The sequence below is a fragment of the Musca autumnalis genome, unplaced genomic scaffold (genome assembly GCF_047663935.1).
Source record: "Musca autumnalis isolate F117 unplaced genomic scaffold, ASM4766393v1 scaffold_4, whole genome shotgun sequence".
Taxonomy (NCBI): Eukaryota; Metazoa; Arthropoda; class Insecta; order Diptera; family Muscidae; genus Musca; species Musca autumnalis.
The window spans coordinates 42,476,393-42,496,220 of record NW_027411977.1 but is presented as its reverse complement, the minus strand read 5'-3'; the positions used below and the strand labels follow the sequence as shown (position 1 = coordinate 42,496,220).

At 39.7% G+C, this 19,828-nt stretch overlaps 1 protein-coding gene across 2 annotated transcripts; it reads left to right on the top strand.

Annotated features, from left to right (window-relative positions):
• The first annotated feature begins 358 nt into the window (after positions 1-358).
• Positions 359-15,579, top strand: Pc (chromodomain protein polycomb). 2 transcript variants are annotated; one of them, XM_073980051.1, is made up of 3 exons: positions 359-639; positions 797-1,224; positions 14,237-15,579. In XM_073980051.1, exons 2-3 carry the CDS (start codon positions 1,162-1,164, stop codon positions 15,488-15,490), a joined length of 1,317 nt encoding a protein of 438 aa, XP_073836152.1. In that variant the 5' UTR covers positions 359-639; positions 797-1,161; the 3' UTR covers positions 15,491-15,579. The 2 variants fall into 2 exon arrangements, with proteins under 2 accessions (XP_073836152.1, XP_073836153.1); XM_073980052.1 differs by having other exon boundaries at positions 377-717; positions 954-1,224.
• Positions 15,580-19,828: the final 4,249 nt, after the last annotated feature.

The following is a 19,828-nucleotide window of genomic DNA, read 5'->3' as shown; positions in this document are numbered from 1 at the left end:
CGCCATGAAAAATCAAAACAAAAAACCATATGATTCGGTAAGAAAGAGATAGCATGTCTACACTTTATAGACAAACAAAAGCGATAAAAAGAGACAACAAGAGACCATTTGGCGAAAATGTTGACAGTTTACATTACAAAAAAAGTTGCTTTGTTGTAGCAATTTGTCGATGCATCTACTTTTCTTATTGTACCATGGCCCTTAGTCATCGTATAAGGGTATAGTCTGAACGGGCTATTAGCATGTCTGGCAGAAAATGATTTGGCTACACTGTTAGTTTTGTTAGTGGCATCACTTATCACATTCTGCTTTGTACAATGTTTCATTGCTGGCAGCACTTATATCAATTATTCAACTTACGAGTCCCTATTCATACACAAATGAAGAAAACACCAAACGACGCGAGTGAACAATTTTGGCCATAAAAATTAATGCAAAAATCGTGAAAGTTATCAATAACAAAATAAACCATAATAAAGTTTGTGAAATAAGTTGACTGATAATATAAAAATAAAGTTGAAAAGCTATAAAATACGAGGAAGATTTCATTGATAAAATTGTGGCCATTTGAGACGAAAAGATATGTAAAGAAACATGTAGAAAAAATGGGAAAATTGCGAGAGTGAGATAGAAATAAATGTATGTGAAACTAAAGAAGCTAAATTGTGTGGGGTAGAAAGAGATAACCATATAGCCGTGTGAAGGACGTTGTTTTGTGTTTGTTTTTTATTTAGTTCGTTGTCTTGTTTTATTTTATTTTTGGTTTGCATGAAGTAACAAGCAATTTTTTCCTTAGTGGTGTTTACAATTATTGGCGCGCTGAAATTAAACAAAATCGTAAATTAACAAAATAAAACAAGTTAACATAAACCTAACTATTATTATTTATAAAATATAAAACACTGAAAAATTATATAAATAATAAATATCAAAAATACTATGCGGAAATAAAGGAATAGAAAGTGAGAATAGCAAAACGAAAAACAACAACACCATATCTCCTATCTCCAACCAAAATTGTTGTTGTTTTCTTTGTATTGTGTGCGCGCAAAATATTTATACAACAACTTTTACCAGAAGTCAATAAAAACACATAATTAAACAACAAAAAGGATCCATTTAAACAATTGTTGATTCGAAGCCATCAAACTGGATAACATTATGGGCAGTTCAGATGATCGGGTTTACGCTGCTGAGCGTATTATACAAAAACGTATTAGAAAGGTAATGTTGAAATAAATTTTAAATATTTTACTATTAAAAAAATATATTTTTTTATGTTTTATAAGTTACTGATGCTCCAAGTATATCCTGCAATTTACATATCCACTTCATGGACATTAATGACATTTTATGACATTTTGTCCTTCAAATTTTTATTTTCCCTTGGAGTCCTTGTTGCTTCTGCTTGTTGTTGTTTGCAAAGGTATTGACGATAACAACAACAAAATCATCATCATTTCCATCACCAACACCACTACCACCATCACCGACCAACCAACCAATTACCCTGCCAACTGTAATCCTCTTAACATCTGCTGGCAGCTGTTACTTTTCCTTCGTTGTTGTTCCTGTTTTATTCATTCACAAAAAATTGCCCACAATGTGATGAAGACAACTACAACTTTTATAGTAGGTTCCTGTATTCCTTTTACGCATCACATTACATGGTGATGTGTGCACGTTTTGTCTCGTGCTCAAATGTGTTGTGGTTGTTGTTATTTTTGTTGTTGCTATTGTCCTATTAAAATTATTTGTCGTCATCTGCTGTAATTTTAGCCTACCTTTCATATAATTTTTTGATATTATTCAAAAATTGTTTTCGTTTTGTGGCAAAAAGGCAACACGTAATTTTAGTTTTGACAGCATAGTTATTCATCTTAAACTTTTCCCTTCAGCATAATTTTTCTTTAGCGGCAACTTTCGGGTCCAAGTTTTTATCGAAGTAGCCCCTTTTATTCTGATTATATTATGAGAATCTTGGGAATATGTGTCTTCTTCCTTCTTCTTGGAAAGATTATTCCCCTTTTATATTAGTCTTTTAAGTGTATCATGCAGATATTAGATTTTATTCAAAATTTTAGGGACAAAAATAGACTGGTAAAGCTAGATTGGGATAGAATGAAAAATATTGAAATTTTCAAATTGCAAAACACAATATTTTTCAAAGAAGAATATGTTTGTTGAAATAATTTAAAGCAAAGTATTTTATACAAAGTGTTTTCCCATTAGAGGAATCCTTAAACTTTTCTTTAGGTTAGAGTTTGATTAAAATTTAGGAACAAGTGTTGTTCAGGTGCACACCTCGGATCGGGCTGAACATTATTATTGTCCTTGGGACCCTGAACACAAATATAATTTTCCGGGGGTGTCTCCCTAGATATGGGTCTTGAGTTTTTTACTTTTATCACCATTATTACGGATCTGCCGATTCGTTCCAAAATATGGCCTTCGTAATATTTTGTCCAAACTTAGTTTAAATTCGAAGATAAGTCGTATCGGTCTACTCAGGTACCTCTACCACAAAAGTTCAAAAATGTTCGGAAAAATTGTGCGCCCTATAACTATAACTATACTTTACACATCCTAATATATCTATCAGATGTAGATCAAGTTCGAATATGGACTATATTTGTCAACTCTTTCGGGAACCTCCCACACAAAATTTCGGATGAGTTCACTTTAAGACCTGCTCTCTATTCACTTTGATTTTTGTTGAAGCAACTTGCATTCGCTGCCTCAATTATGGTGGTAAAAGTTTTTTCAGGGCAAGTCCATACTTCCTGAGAAAACAGCTGAAGTGGTGTAAAAAATCCTTATGGCACCATATGTAGTGGCTGGAGAGCACGATAACTCTCGAACTGACTTGATCCAAAATTTGGCCATCGTCATATTTTGTCTTTGTTTTATTTTAAAGATTATTTGTTTTATTTTAAATACAGGTCCACAAGAACCGACACTCCCCCCCCTATATTTAAAAAATGTCACTAAAATGGTATTCACGATATCTTTTGCACGGGGCAACCAATTTGGTCCTCTTTTTTGTCCAAATGGCCTTATCGGTCCTCTCCTTAGGGTACCGCCCCCCACAAAAGTTTCTCATTTGTGTCAAAATGCAGTTCAGAGTCTGTTCGTTGTGGTCCTATTTACTCTGATATTATGTTTTTCGTGGACAAGTCCATGCTTGCTGGCATACTGGTTCAAAAGTTATACGATGGGACTCCCAAAATAAGATCCACTTCCATAATGGACTATGTGGGTCCATTCTTTTAAGTATACAGGGCCAAAATTCATTCTGAAAAGACCCTAAATATATTCGATCTGTCCGTAGATGAAAGTTCAAATTCACATATGCAGAGGGTATATCTCTGTCGCAAAGCCGACTGATACTTTATTACTTGCTTTTTTTATTTGTTAAGTGGACCATACCTATTTTTGTTGATTATGTCAATGAATGGTGAGGGACGTAACCAGTTACCCGGTCATTTCCGTTTCTACTGAACCAATTTAAGCTTTATACTTATATAGCAATTACTAGGCTAACGTACGGGAAAAATCTTCGTCTCGGCTTACCTTTCCTGGAGGAGTAATTTGGCATTTTTACCACAGGTGGCGATTTCGGTCTTGTACAACTTTTGTTCCCGAGATATAGGGAAAAACCCTTAAACCCTAATGACATCCAACGTTTGATTAAAGTTTTTGCCACTTGTGGTGAAAATGCCGAAGTTTTTCCGCCAGGTGCACCCTAAAGGATAGTAGTTCCTTCGTCTCTTTAGGTACATGATAATACACATCACTTAATGTGAATTAGTTCTGCTCGTTTAATTTGGCCAAATGGCTTTCTTCACGTTCATAATGTCATAGTTTTTGGCTCCTTCATCAAAGAAAGTTTTGATTGTAACGTATAGGTGGTTAGACTTGTTGTTTGTGATCCATGCCTAGCTAGTTCATCTGCCTTCTGGTTTCCACAATGTCGCAGTGTCCTGGTACCCAGCATAGTAGGAAAGCATTTCTCGAGATGATTCCGCACTCAAGGACGGCTTTGATGCTAAAGGATTTGATGGCTTTAAGAGCCACTTAACTATTCACATTCCTGAATTTCCTTGAAAATCGCGAAGATTTCAGTTTGGAATACACTACAGTTGTTGTCCAACTTGTATGAGTATTCAAGACCTAGCCTTTCAATAGACGCCAGCTCCGGTACCTTCTTTGATCTTGGAACCGTTTGTTCCAAGCATACATACTTGGGATAACGACATCAAAATCTTGACATTTAAAGACTGGTGATTATAGTCGCTAAATTTCCCACGAGGAGGGTCCACTTCAGCATCTGCTCTTAGTTCCCTTAGGCTACACCCATGTTCTGTCCATAGGTAACCTTAAAGCACTATGTTGAACCCCAAAAGGCCGGATATTTAGCACTGCATTCAGAGCTGCTTGTGGAGTACTTCTAAAGGCACACATTATTAGAGTCGAGGCTGCTCTCTGCATCTTGTATAATTTGCTGGATGTCGGTTTCTGGCGTAGAGATCCGTTGGATAGTGTTATACATCCAGTATATAATCGATGAGTTCAGTCGCCAGCTCTTCCTAATCGAATTCTTGTGCGATTAATCATCTCTTCCTCTGCTCCACAACATTCATTTTTCATCGCAGTTGACAGTCTAAAATTTTACCTAGGTACTTATCTTTGGGGGAAATATGGAGTTCCAATCCATCCTGTACTGGTAGAACAAAATCGCCGAACTTACGTTTCCTTGTGAACAGTGCCAGTTCTGTCTTCGTTGGATTTACAGCTTTGTAGGCGGGAATTTGCCTTGCCTTATTGTAGATATATTGCTCCTGTACTAAGGGACAAGAGATGAGGACAAGAGTAGTTCGGCGGCAGCAGCTTTAAAATGGTGCATATTAAACTGCAAGATGCGTACCGCTTGGCGCTTCCCCGCTCTTTCTGAGTTGCGTGAGGTAGATTCAGAAGAAACCGAATCCATCCCAAACCGAAGTTCAGCTTTCCCTAGCGACCGTAATGTCCATAGCTGCATTCTCCTTACAAGATGTTAGACTAGTGATCGTCCAGCCTTATGTAGGGAGATCTAGATTCTAAAGCTTTAGCTTTCACAGTATGAGCTCACTTTCCACGTTAGGTGGGGTACCTAAGCTGGAAACACTTTTCTGGATGGTATTTCAGATATGGCTATGTGGCCCCAGTATGGGCCGCGAATATATGTGCAACGCTATGGAAAAATATTCAAACCTGCCACAATGCCGCCCGCCTTTGAAGAGGAGACAAAGATTATTCCAGTACAGCAACACAATATCACGTTTTCGTATCGGTTGTTACCGTGAGAGCTGTCCTCATATGGAAGATAGGCCCCGTCCATTCAGGCAGATCTTCATGATCTTGAAGAAGAGGTCCAGCGTTACAAGCGAGAACCTCTAGATCAAGAATCATATCAAGGGTATTTGAATATCATTCATACGGACGCAGTTGCAGATGCCATAAGCTGCTATAGTTTGAATGCGGTCCTCGGAGCCCCTTTCCTATCTATCGCAACTGAGGATCGTCAGCTGGCACGAAAAACCAAAGTAGTTTTGGCTCAACTAGGCTCGGAAAAGTGCAGCCGGCTAAAACTCCTATTGGTCAAGGATCGACGGTACTGTGCAAAACATTTGTCCTGCATGCGCAACAGGTCGGCACAACATACGGCACATTTTCAACTGCCCCACCAAACCTACTCAAAATACTTCAGTGGATCTGTGATAACATCCCATCGATGCGACGTGGCTGCTTGGAACTGGAACTGCAGATTGACCCAGAGCCAGATTAAACAGAAGAACGATTATACAAACATATATGTAATATAACAACACACTGCACCTTTTAAAATATCCTGCCAAACCTATTCAACCAACACCAGTAGAATTGTGGTTACATTACATCGAAGCACCCACATTCCTACAATTGGAGATATACCCAGAGTCGGATAAGCAGACAAACGAACATACAAAGACATCAAATACTGTTACAACAACATCAACCCGAACAAGAAAATCTCGCGATTTCTAGTGACAGTTAATAACCTCGACGCCATTTTGAAGATATGCATTGCTATCATGTCAGAAAAACATGACACTCCGAAGACCGGCTTTGACTACCAACCAAACCAAACTTTGGTCGCTTCTCAGCGTTGTTAGTGAGCATCATTGGGATCGATCTGGCATAAAGTTTATTGCACCTTTATTCATGTCAATGTCTTATCGGTACTGGCTTATTCTCTTTGGCTTTCAGGCAACGACAGCTGATTGACTTTCTTGATTTTCGCACTATTTTTCCCCCTTTACCCTTGCCGTTTGGATTTTATTCGGGCTTAGAGGCAAATTGTTCTTCTTAACTTACGGATGTCGCTTGCTTTAGGGGTAGACTCTTTAGCCTTATTCATTCTCTTCCGAGTTGGATTCTGCTTCGGAGCAGGATTGAATCTACCTTTTGCTTGGGGCAGTAGGCTTTGCCAATTTTACTATTGTGTATGCCTCTGCAGCTTCCTTAGATGCATTAGCAACTACGGAAGCAATCCCACGGCAGCTGGTTCTTACGTACCGGATTGACCCGAAACCAAAAGTGTTTCGGCCAGCGGCTGCCAACCCAGCATTATATGCTGCTACAACAACAACAACGGGAGCTGAAAGGATGATCTTGTCCATCTGAACTTCGAGTCGGGGAATGAAATGGTTGGTCCTCTCGAATTTGCTCATGTATCTTAGCTTGTTTCTAATGAAGAATAACTCCTTCTCGTTATGCAAATACCTTACAAAGTGGTGCCTAAGTACCTTTATAAAGTGTTTTGTATCCTTAACTTCTCTGGCATATCTGTCCTCATCATTAGTCAATGATGCTGTGGCATCCTGCCTTTAAAGTTTATTACACGCATGTGCCGATATAGGATTTGCTGTCAGTTGAGCGTCTGAGTCTATACTCCCTTTCCATTAGTTTTTTTTCCAAAAGACGTGTAAGATAATCTGATTCATGCGTAGTTCTTCTCCAGTAGACTAGGCTGGGATCAACTCGGCGTCCACCTCGTCAGTTAGGGTCAAAGTAACATGTCCTCCGGGGGTATGTTCTGGTTCTGTTCTTCTGGAACAAGTCTTTCCAGCTACTCGAGTAGTTCCCTATTTTATGTCTCTAAGCTCTCTTCAATAGTCTTTAGACTCTAAATTTTAGAGTCCCCTGTAGGACGCCCTGGTTCAAAAAATCGATCTTGTCAGTCGTATACTGGTTTGCTTTATCATTGTACTTCGAGATCGCCGTTTAGTCATCTTTCCTATCGTTAAGTACAAATGTATGTGCCGAGGCATCCACACTTAAGACAGCCGCATCGCAATAGCATGATCCTAGGACACGTCGCTTGTGGTCTTACCAAACCTTGCCGCCGGCACTGGCTAATTTAGGACCTACACCACAACCTAATACCTTATATTTTTCGGCCCCATCCTTTTTTGGTCTACGAGGGTCCAATGGATCCACAGAATGCATTAGTTTAGATGCCGTTCTCTAAGCCCAGCAAAAACCCCAACATGTCATTGAATCTAAAACTATCTCTTTGATGTGAAACGCTGGGCATTGAAAAATTGAATTACATGATTTTATACTAATCTTTGACAATGTACTAAGGTTGCGATGCCCAGTTCTAATGTTAATCGTTTGTCTTTTTGGTAAGGAAATCGATTTTTTGAATCCAGAAATAGCCCGACATTTTTTAGCAATTTGTATTCCTACATTCAAAAGCATATTTTAAGCATATTTGTGATCTAAGTAAATTTAAATATGTACTTATTATTAATACATGTTAAAAGCAGCACACCTATGATATCAATATACGTATGATAACAGCATTTTATCCATGTTCTCTAAAAGATTAGTAGCTTACTAGCCACCCATCGTACTCAAATATTCAAATGTCCATATTTTTTATCAGCAAACAAATTCTGCCCAAGGACATAACATGTCATAAATTAACAAACTCAATATTTTCTTTAATTTGATCCCCTATTTTCAATAGTTTTCTCACATCGAGCCAGGGTGTTTTGTGTGCGATACCTGAAAATGTTTCATTTGAAATGTACACAGTTAATGAGTTATTCGTTCTACCTAAATTTTCTTATGTCATTTGTGTTTTGTTGTTTTTGAATTTTTGTGGTTCCATATCCACCGTCGTCTACGTTTCTCACACAGCTGCTGCTGTTTGTTTAGTGTCTTATTTTAATAAGCATCCTTTAAATTTGTTGTTGCCTTCTTCATGTCTACACTTATTTGTAGACACCTTTTAATGTAGTTGCACGTCCTTAATTCTATGTCAAACTGCCGCTATTTTCTTCCTACCAGTGTTCCACACCATTTGTTTTCTATGTCATTACTCCCTACTACATCATCGGTAAATGTTTGTGTGTTGGCACGTTCTACACATTCATAAATGAAATTTTGTTTTGTTGTATTTTAAACATTTGTTTTCCATTACATGTCTATATTAATCACCTTTCCCTTGAGATGTTGTAGAAAATGTTTGTGTCTTTGTTTGTTGGCGTATCCTACTGTTCACTGTTCGATTATATTGGCGCCATTTTTGAATTACCTAATGAAGTCCTTCGAAAAATTCTTAAGATGATCTCATATCGGTTTACCTGAATGAATAGTTATTGCTTATATGTTGTTTTAATAACCCATATATTTGAAACAAAATGCTTCTGAATTGTAATGAAAATAAATTTCTTAAGATTCTAAAATTTGTAAGGCTAAAAGTATTTACGGAATTGATCATCAATTGTTTGGATAATTATCTGAAGTTTTATACGGCCAAGAAGACTGAGAACAGAAGTCACGGTCCACACTAAAGTGATTACATTGAAAAAATTTTATGAAATTATGCGTCCCTAGATCGAGTTCCATAGTAGAGTAATATCATGAAATTTCCTGTAGTGGGGAACTCGATCTAAGAACGCCAAATTTCATGAAATTTTTCTATGAAATCGCGCTAGTGTGGAACGGAACTAAAGAGGAGAGATTTTTTTACTAAAAACAATTAAAATAGAATCAGCCGGGGAGATACCCGAAGCACGTTTCGAAAAATATTACTATTTGCAAAGTTACTGCCAAATGGGATACTCAATTCGTAAGTCGCTAGGTTTTTTTAAGCTTCGGCTATTATTTCAGCAAGTTTAGACTCGTTAGTAATCAGAACCACCGCGTTTAAACCGAATTTAATCAAACATCCCGAAGATTCACAAAGAAGGAAGGTATGCGATATGGCCCATCTCCTGTTGTTGATGTTGTAACAGTGTTTGTTATTATATTTGTATGTTCGTTCTTCTGTTCAATCTGGCTCTGGGTCTATCTCCAGTTCCAGGAAAGTGGCTGCTTCGATGGGATGTAACCACATATCCACTAGAGTTAGATGAGTAGGTTTGGCTGGGCAGTTGAAAACTTGTTTCGTGTCGTGCGGGCCCATGCCACATACTGGGCAGCTGACGCTCCTCAGCTGCAATAGGTGGGGGATGTATTTCGAGGACTTTCTTCACACTATAATTGCTTAAGGCCTTAGCAACTGCATCCGTGTGAATACTATTTAAACATGTTTGATATGCTTGATGATATAGGGGTTCTCTCCTGTTTCGTTGGACCTCTCCTTCTAGAGCATGGATATCCTTCCTGATCTGCCTGAATGTGTCGGGCCTACCCACAAGATGGTGATTGGGATGGCTCACAAGGTAACATCCAAGCAGGTACTGCAACGAAAGCATCTCATTGTGTTGCTTTACTGGAAGAATCTTTTCCTCCTCATGTAGATGGTCCACTGAAGATTTGAGGAGGCACCCTGTTGCTGTTCTCAGGGCGGCATTCTGGCAAGTTTGAATCTTTTTCCAATTCGTATCACATAATCTCGGGGACCAGGCTGGGGCCGCATAGCTTACCACAGACCGACCTATCGCGTTATATGTGGTCAACAAGGTTTCTTTATCTGCACCGCAAGTGCTGCCGGCTAGGGACTTGATAACCTTGTTCCTACTTTTCAGTTTGTCGCAGATAGCTGTAGCGTGCTCACACGACGTGAAAGTAGTGTCGAATGTGACCCCTAAAATGTTGGAGCAGTTTGTGGGCGGAATTTTGCTACCGTCGACCAAACTGCGTTTTCCATGTGGTGAACAGAGTGGCTGTTGATTTTGTGGCGGAAATCTGCATATTCCTCGAATGAAAAAAGGTGGTAAGATCGGTTAAATAGTTGTTCAGTCTCTCACAGATATCATCAGGACAGGTACCCAACGGTACGTTACGATCTCGATGCCGTCTGGAGGGATCGGAATACAGGAGAGGTTAAACAGTTCCGGAGATATCACCCCACCTTGGGGAACTCCTTGTTTCACTCTACGGGGTTTGGACTTCTTTTTCCTGAATTCCACGTACGACTGGCGTCCACACATATAATTGACTATCCAACGTTTTAAGCTTAACCGGAGGGTTGTCTGCTCAATGTCTTCAAACAGCGTGGAGTGCCTGACTGCATCAAAGGCTTTTGATAAGTCAAGCGTCACCATCACTGTTCTATCGCACGGCCGTCTCTGGTTGAGTCCTTGACAAATATGTGTGGTAATGGCGTGCAGCGCAGTTGTCGTGCTGTGCTGTTTACGGAATCCATGCTGATGATCGGCAACTTGATAGCTATTTCTGATACTGGGGAGGACTAAGGCCTCAAGGGTCTTTGCTACGGGCGACAAAAGCGAAATCTGCCTGTACGATTCACTTTCGCTGGCATCCTTGCCGGGCTTCCGTAGTGGGACCACCCTGCCCATTTTCCAGACTTCGGGAGTGAGATACTCCACTCCCGGCTCATCCAGCTGCTTCAGCATTACCATGGAGATTCCTTCAGGGCCCAACGCTTTGGATGATTTAGCGTTCCTGATGGCATTGGCAACATCATCCATTGTAAACTGTGGTGGTTCCTCCTCGGCACGAAGAGATATGATGCGACGTAATACTCTTCTCTTCGCCCTGCCACTCTCGGGGTGCTCGAAAAACTGTCGATTGAAATAACTTGCGCACCTCTTCGGGTCAGTCAACGTAACGTCGCCAAACGTGACTGAGGTCCTATCTTCCCTTCTTCCAGGGTTCGAGAGTGACTTAACCGTTGCCCACAATTCACCTATACCGGTTCCAATGTTGCGACTCTTCAGATGATTTAACCACTTGTTCCGCTTATGCTCGCCGACCAGCCTGTAAACTTCCATTGTCAGCTCCCTGACTCTGGGGTCATTGGGGTTGGTTCGGCGAAGCTCATCACGCTTATTTGCTAATCCCGTCGCCTCTGCTGGGAAGTTTGGTCTTACTTCGCGTATTCGACCAGCAGGGATATGGCAAGCGGTTGCAGCAGTGATGATGTCTCGGAACGTCCTTTCCGCTACCCGAACATCAGAAGGATTGGGCAGTTCTCTGAAGCGGTGATTGGTGAACTCTCTGAAACCCGGTCAATCAGCTTTCTTATGATTGACGAATGTGCGGCGTTCAGAGGTGATGAAGTCGGGTGGTCTGCTAATGGAGACAATTATGGGGAGATGGTCTGATCCAAGGGAAATGACGGGTTGCCAGGTAACGTCATTTGTCAGACCAGGTGACACACGGTGGTTATGTCAGGCGAACTGTGACACTCTCCTCTAATTCTGGTAGGGGCGTCCTCATTGACCGTGCAAAACGTAGAGCTATCAATCTGCTCAGCCAGCGCTGTACCTCTCTGGTCGTTTCCGAGGGCCGAATGCCACATCTCATGATGCGCATTAAAATCCCCCAGGACCAGACGATCTTTCCTTAGAACATTGTAACCATCACAATGCTCTAAGCTGTGGTTGTTGTTCAGCTTGGTTTCCGACTCATAAAATCTACTATCTCCTCGATCTTACCTCGGAGTCCATTGCAATTCAATTGCAAAAAGGCTGCATTTTCGGGGATTGGGACAACAACGGCTGGTGTTAAAGGCTGCGTGTGCGGTTGTTGTCGAGCGGACTGCGGGGGAGTTTCGTAATCAGACGACGAGGGAGTCTCTTAATCCGACGACGACTCACTGGGGACTGTGTTCACGCAGCATGCAGCAACATAGTCCCTGTCGTAGACCCTCACGTGGACGTGTACAGAGCAACCCCTTAGATGCACCCACTCCTGACATCTATTACATCTCACCGAAGGTTGGATGTGGGTGAAGATGCGGATGTGACAAACTGAGCACAGATATATTGGTCCTGGGTTTTCCTCCGTCCCGGCTCGGACCAATAGAATTCGGAGCAGGCATTCCGGGATATGCTGCTCCCAATACAGAAAAACGAAACAAATACAAACATGTACACACTGAGGTGGCAGCCGCTGGCCGGAACATTGGTTTTGTGTTGTTCCGGGTCAATCCGGTACGCTGAAATTCGAAGACAAAACTAAGGGTTTGCTCCGATCTTCTTCCATCCGTAACGTGGTTATATCACCTCTACTTGTCCCCATTCGAGGCCGCGAAAACAGAATTGTTCTTGCCGCTAAGCCCACTCACCTTATTTTGTATAAATAAGGTTCCTTGACTAGGGCGATATCGATATCTTGAGTCGAGAGATTTTTCAGTAGATCGGCTGCAGCAGCTTTGCAATGATGCAGGTTTATCTGCACAAAGCTAAGCTTTTGCCGCTTCCTACCTACTGGTGCTTCGGTGGGATTCCGAAACATAATCGTCCTAATCCAAAGTTCAGCACCCCTCCTCGACTCCTTAAAAAGTTCTCTCCGGACTTTCCAGTGGCGAATTTGATGACCAATCCGTCGTTCTTCTTAAAGGAACCGAGAATCCTCCAATTTCCCATCTGAAGACCGACGTTCTGCTTCTCAACCAACTTCAGTATTCGTCCTAGCTCCATTGAAGGAGGAGGGACCCATACTGAGGTTATCATCCCACATCGTATCTCAGACAAAGGTACAACCGCCAGATTGCTACCTTCCCAAAGAGAGCCAATGCCATTAACTGTTTTAACAAGGAAATCTGCCGATTCTTTGTTTTCACAGCTAATTACCTTGACTCCCTTGTAAAGGTCAGACTGGCCTAGCCTAGGCTTCGCAGTAGGCTTCGCGTTGTCCTTACTCACCTTCGTGGACGAGCAGGGAATCTGCAGACCGCTAGGTCCTGCATTTTCCTTACTTGCCTTCACAGACGAGCTTGGAAGGAGGAGGTTGTTCCTCAGACGATCGGTCGACCGAGGTCCGTTATCCTTTGAGGAAGTCAATGCCGTTACTGACCCATCACTGTTCCGCCCGCTCGTGTTCCCACTTGTGTCGGATGGTATCTTCTTTTTCATCAGCTGACTCACCTCTATCACCCTTTGTTGGGGTTTAGTTTGGGCCAGCTACAGAATAAGTCGATACCTTCCCAGAGGATTTGGATACCTTATTCCTTCATTTTGGCTTCTTCTCAGCCTTCTTTGAGGGCTGCGACGTTGCCGCATTGGAAGAAGGGGTGTCCTTGTCAGAGCTGAAGTCTCCTCCCTTCGTCACCTCTTTGGAAGTTTCGATGGGGGTTACTCCCGCTCTTGACGTAGGGATTTCACTGACACGCACTTTCCTCTTTGTTACGTGAGGATATTCTCTTTCAAATCTCCTCACGAACTTGAGGTAAGAAAGTATCATTTGAAATTCCCTTACGCTGATGGTGTTGGGGTCTTTATTGGCGTACCGATTGCAATAGTTAGTTGCCCTTCGGTATGATTTTTTGTCTCTTGCTTCCTTGGCTTTGACAGAATTGGAGGTCTGTGGATTCAGCGAATCATCCATCTCATCGATAGGTTCTTCGCTCGCGCCACACTTCTCCTCTACTGCTTTTTGCCTTATAGAAGCAGAGGTTTGTCGGGATTGTCCGACACCAAAACATCATTAACTAGACTAGTGGCGTCCATATCTTCCTCCTCATCAGTCAGCGATAATTTTTCCCAAATTTCATTCGAGTGTCAAGGGGACGCTTTCCTCAATTAAATTGAGGAGTAGTAGGCTCTGTCTGTTTAAACTGCCGTTCGATCCTTATGCAAGCATTCATTACTATTCGTGTTTGCCATGTTTGACAAAATTCACCATTTAACGGCATACATATTTACTCTCGCTTTTACATACTAACTCAATTCAAAATAATATCTCACAATTATAACAGAAAATAACAACAATCTCTATTTTCTTGTTTTAGGGCGTTGTGGAATATCGAGTAAAATGGAAAGGTTGGAATCAACGCTACAACACATGGGAACCCGAGGTAAATATACTTGATCGAAGGCTCATTGAAATCTATGAACAGGGCAACAAATCATCAAACACACCCTCTAAACGTGGCCCCAAAAAGAAGGAAAAAGAACGTGATCCCGAACCAGAATCTGAAGAAGATGAATATACCTTTAATGATGATGATGGTCATAGCAATAGTCATGCTACCACCACCACCTCGGCGGTGGGAGCAACAAGCACCTCAGTTTCGTCACAATCAATATCAGCCAGTACAGCTTCTACATCAACATCTGCCTCAAATGATACTACACAACAACAGCAGCAACATCATCGTCATCACCATCATCATTATGAAAAAGATAAAGATAAGGAAAAGGAAAAGAAACATCATCATCACCACCATCATCATCATCACAAGGCGGAACGTTCGAATAGCCGACGCTCAGAATCACCTCATACACATGCCGAAAATAAGAGACAAAAATCTGTGGATCATACCATTGCAAATAGTACCAATTCCTCCTCCTCCTCATTGGCCTTTATACCAGAAGCTGACTCAAATTCATCAAGTTCCGAAGACCAGCCATTAAGTCGAAAAGAAGTGATGGGCACAAAACGTAAAGCTGAAGTTTTAAAAGAATCGGGTAAAATTGGAGTAACCATTAAAACATCACCGGATGGTCCACCACCGGCTAAGATACATTGCTCAGTTGATACAGCTACGCCAATTTCAACGCCGTTGAAGGCAGAAACCGAACCACTTTCACCCGAAACACCAGCCTCAAGGCCTGAACAGGCCACACCCTCAGAAAAACCTCAACAGTATAATGGGCAGCAGCAGCCACAGCAACCGCACCAGCAGGATGATGATGACGATGAATCATCATCACAGGCTGACAGTCAGCATGAGGCGGAAAACAATCATTTGCCTTTGATTAACAACAATATTATTTCCAACAACCAGCATCAGCATCATCAGCAACAACAACATGCAATTTTTGAACACTCACCTCCCAAACAAAAATCTACACCCTTAACACCGCTCTCACCTCCGGCATTACCACCACGCTTTTGGCTACCCAGCAAATGTAATATTTCCAACAAAGTGGTCATCACCGATGTGACAGTGAATTACGAAACGGTTACCATAAGGGAATGTAAAACCGAAAGAGGCTTTTTTCGTGAAAGGGATATGAAATCAAGTGATTCTGTGGCCTAAACTGCTAACCAAAATCAAACTAAAACACAAAAACCCCACAGCCAAATAATGAAGCGCTAAAAGAATGATTGAAATTCAAGACACAAAAATAAGGATAAAGAAAACTTCCTATGAGGCACTCCATGAGACTAAACAACGTAACTGAAAGTAAAGCAGGACTTTAAGTCAAGATTTGCTACAAATATATATCTATATTTTTATATATTAAAAAAAGAAAACCGAAAATCCATAAAAGAATGCACTATTTATTTTTCTATAAGCAAATTTTGACCGGAGAGTAAGATTTTATGGCGTGTTTTTTCCACACAAATTTTCATCTTGAAAAGAAGAAAAATAACAACAACAAAGAAGAAATTAAAAACCAACATAATAAAAGTAGTAGAGCATTTGCAAAGTTTGTTGCTTACACTTAGATTGTACATATTAAAATAATGTAGTAGTAGTAACATCTACGAGTATACATATTAACGACGGGATTATATTATTTACAAAAATAATATTTATGCAAAATAAGAAAAGAAAAAAATACATTTATATATGTTAATTGAACAATTTAACTAAACGAGATATTATTGCTCTGTTTCAGAATCTGCAAGAAAGAATCTACTATTTTTTAAATTTTTTAACAAACAAATTTCTAAATTAATAAATGATTAAAATTTCAAAAAATAATAGACTCTTGCAGGTTCTGGATCAGAGCATATAAGTCAGTATATTGCATATAATTAAATTTTGTAGTGCTTTAAAGTGGCATAATTAAGAGAAGGAAATGGATTATAATAACACTTAGGTGTGTAAAGCAAAACTCTATATTTGATATCCGTTTTTTTTTTCTTTTCTCGACAACATCAAAACGATTGCTGGACAATCAGAAGGTTTACAGCTATTGCAACACATAAGCCTTGAAAATTGAAATTTGTCTCTTCTTCCATAAGTCCTGCACATACTTCTTATTCTCAATATCATATATTTATGCACTATGTTACCTCCTAAATCCTCTTGATATATTTTGCATCGAAAGTATGTGAAAAGTTTAAAACTATGTTTCTAGAAACCTTGCAAGAATATAATTAATTTATCTGAATTCTAAACTACATAGTCATAATCCGACTATAGTAGTCGTATTGCTTCAGCATGAACTCGATAGGTAATGTAGCTCCGAATTAATGCTCGCTAGATTTGTTTTGATCCTCCCGATTTTGACTTGAAGTTTTTTATCCACGTGTTTTAGATATTTTGAAAAGAGATCAATAGAAATCTGTTGTGAAAAAATAAGTTATGCCCGTTTAAAATTGAAAATCTTAGAAACCAAACCCCGTTTTCACTATATTTACCGTCATAAAACAAAACCCAACTCCAGTTGCGTTGCCGACAACAAATTTAATAAGAGAAATTTCCATTTCCGCATTGAAATTCATACTTTTTTACCATTAAATTAATAGCTAAAAGTTCAAAACACTGATATTGAATGAATTTGACAAAATTTTCTGTTGTTTCAATTTATTTTAATTGTATGATTTTCTCTTCTGGCAACCCCCGAAGTAACCCAAAGGAACCAACGGTATTTTCTTTGCCCATGAACCCCAACACGATAGAATTTTTGCATCAGAACGCTTGAATATTTTTATACCCTAAGCCTTTAGGCTAGAAAGGGTATATACACTTTCATACGGGCAAAATGTGCCTCATCGAAATAATGGTTTTAGACCCCAAGTATGTTTGGACGAAATGTGTTTCAGACAATTTGGAGTCGATTTAGCAATGTCCGTCCGTCTATCTGTCTGACTGGCTGGAGCGCACGATAACTCTCGAACGGATCAACCGATTCGGTCCAAAATTTGGCTTTCGCAATATTTTGTCCAAACTTAGTTTAAGTTCGAAGATGGGTTATATCGGTCCACTCTTTCCGGTAACTCCCCCACAAAAGTTCGAAAATGTTCGGAAAAATTGTGCGCACGATAACTCTTGAAGGGAATAACCGATTTGGTCCATACTTTGCACATCGTGAAATGTGTACCAGACTTAAGTAAAGTTTCAATATGGACTCAATCGGTCCACTCCTTCGGGTACCTCCCGCACAAAATTTCGGAAAAGTTCAGTTTTGGGGCCTGCTCTCGAATCGCTTTGATTTTTGTTGTAGCAACTTATATTCACTGCCCTCCATATGACAGTACAAGTTTCATCTGGGGCAAGTCAATACTTCCTGAGGAAATAACCTGAAAGGTGCAAAAAAACCCCTATGACACCGTGTGTAGTGGTTGGAGCGTAAGATAACTCACGAGCGGATCATAGTTCATAAATGTGCGTACATAACACTTGATGGGAGTGACAAATTTGGTCCATACTTTACACATCCTAATATATCTACCAGGAATAGGTCAGATTCGAACACACACATTTTTGGATAAATTCACTTTAAGACCTGCTCTCGGATCACTTTGATTTTTGTTGCAGCAACTTGCATTCACTGCCTCAATTACGACAGTAAAAGTTTTTTCAAGGGCAAGTCCATACTTCTTGAGAAAAAAGCCCGAAAGTTGTAAAAACCCCCTATGGCACCATATGTAGTGACTGGAGAGCTCGAACCGAACACTGCGTTCGTCCACACTTTGGATATCGTAATATTTTTTCGAATATTAGATGAAATTCGAAGGTGGAGGGAGTCGACTTTCCGATACCTCCCCCAAAAAAAGTTTGAAAATATTCGCTAAAATGGTACTCTAAATATTGTCGAAGCTCAGTTTAAAAAAAGCATTATCTATCGATATCCCTCCAAATTTTTGCGCTTTAATCCTATCCATATTGTTTTGAAAACCCCTAAATACGTAAGTTTTTTTTTTGAAAAAAGTATTTCAATCCACACAGGCTGAGGGTATATCTCTGTCGGCAATGTCGACTGATACTTTTTTACTTGTTCTGGTCAACTTTTGTAGCACATTGTCAATGGTTTGGCTGTTATACGCCAAAATATCCAAAACACGTGGATAAAAAAAACTTCAAGTCAAAATAGGGAGGCTCGATTTTCACCGTAGACATATAGTCTAGTGGACTTTTTTGCTCAGTACAATCCAAGGAATCAGTAACGCGACGCGCCCATTAAGGCTTTCAAATCGCCCTGCGTAGTATATACCCCTCACTAGCAACTGGCCATTGTTGCAAGAAAATTGCATAAGGTATAACAGGGCTAAGATTGAAAACTTACCTACAAAGTACCCATTCCGATAGCCTTAGATGCTAGTGCTATTTTTTATATAATTTTATTGTAATTTTTTATCATAGGCCCGGGCCACACTACAGTAATTTCAATGAAATTTTGATATGAAATTATGCGCCTCTAGATCGACGTCCATAGGAGAGTAAAATCATAAAATTGCTGTTGTGGGGAATTTGATTTAAGAACACCTAATTTCATGAAATTTTTTAATAAAACTCACGCTAGTGTGGACCGGGACATAGTAAATATTTGAAATAAATAAATAAAAAACATTCTGAATGAACAGGAGGAGGGGAGGTAGAAGATTTCCGAAAATCAAGGATTAGCTCCTATTTTTGGTGCCTCCCTTTTCATTTATAATAGGACCAGATAGTGAAAATGATCAGTACAATTATAAAGATTTACTTGCTGAAGATTTCTCACTTTCACTATCTCGGCCTATTATAAATGAACCGCGAGAAGCTAAAATAAAAACGAATATTTTTTTTTGAGCTAATATTTGAAAAATTAATACATTTATTACATATTGTAGTTTTGATAATCAAAATTCAAAATCAATTTTTTTTTGCTCCTCCCTGTCCATTTATAATAGAGTGAGATAGCGGAAGTGAGAAATCTTCCATATGCGAGCATTTAAAGTAGGGCTGGATAAGTTTTCGAATCTATAGTTTACCATACCATGGGGACTAATGTTTATGACTTCTCCCAGTGTTCTCAATTTTACAACTGGCCTGATGTACTAAAACCATTCTGATTTTTAGATGATGTTGTTTGATGTTGTTTGAAAAGAGAAAGTTATTACAACCCATCACCAATGGGTTTTATGGGAAATGATACACAAGTCATTGCATGACAAATCTGGGAATCGATTTGTTTATATCAGTAAATATATGATTGACTGAATAGAACATTAGTGGCGTTTTTTAGAGCTGTTACAATTTAGTATAAAAAAATAAAATTTATTTTTTTTCAATAAAAAATTAAAATTCAGTCAATCATGTTTTTTCAAAATATGTAGTTATGTAGTTGTTGTTTTAAAATTTTAAAACTAATTTATTAGTGGATAATGTTTGGCATTGCTCTCCAAGGGGTAAGACAGGGAAGACTAGTTTTAATCTTGTTTC

Coding starts and splice junctions, on each gene's coding strand:
- Pc (XM_073980051.1), top strand. CDS start 1,162: ATGGGCAGTTCAGATGATCGGGTTTACGCTGCTGAGCGTATTATACAA. Junction 1,225..14,236: donor TACAAAAACGTATTAGAAAG/GTAATGTTGAAA, acceptor TTCTTGTTTTAG/GGCGTTGTGGAATATCGAGT.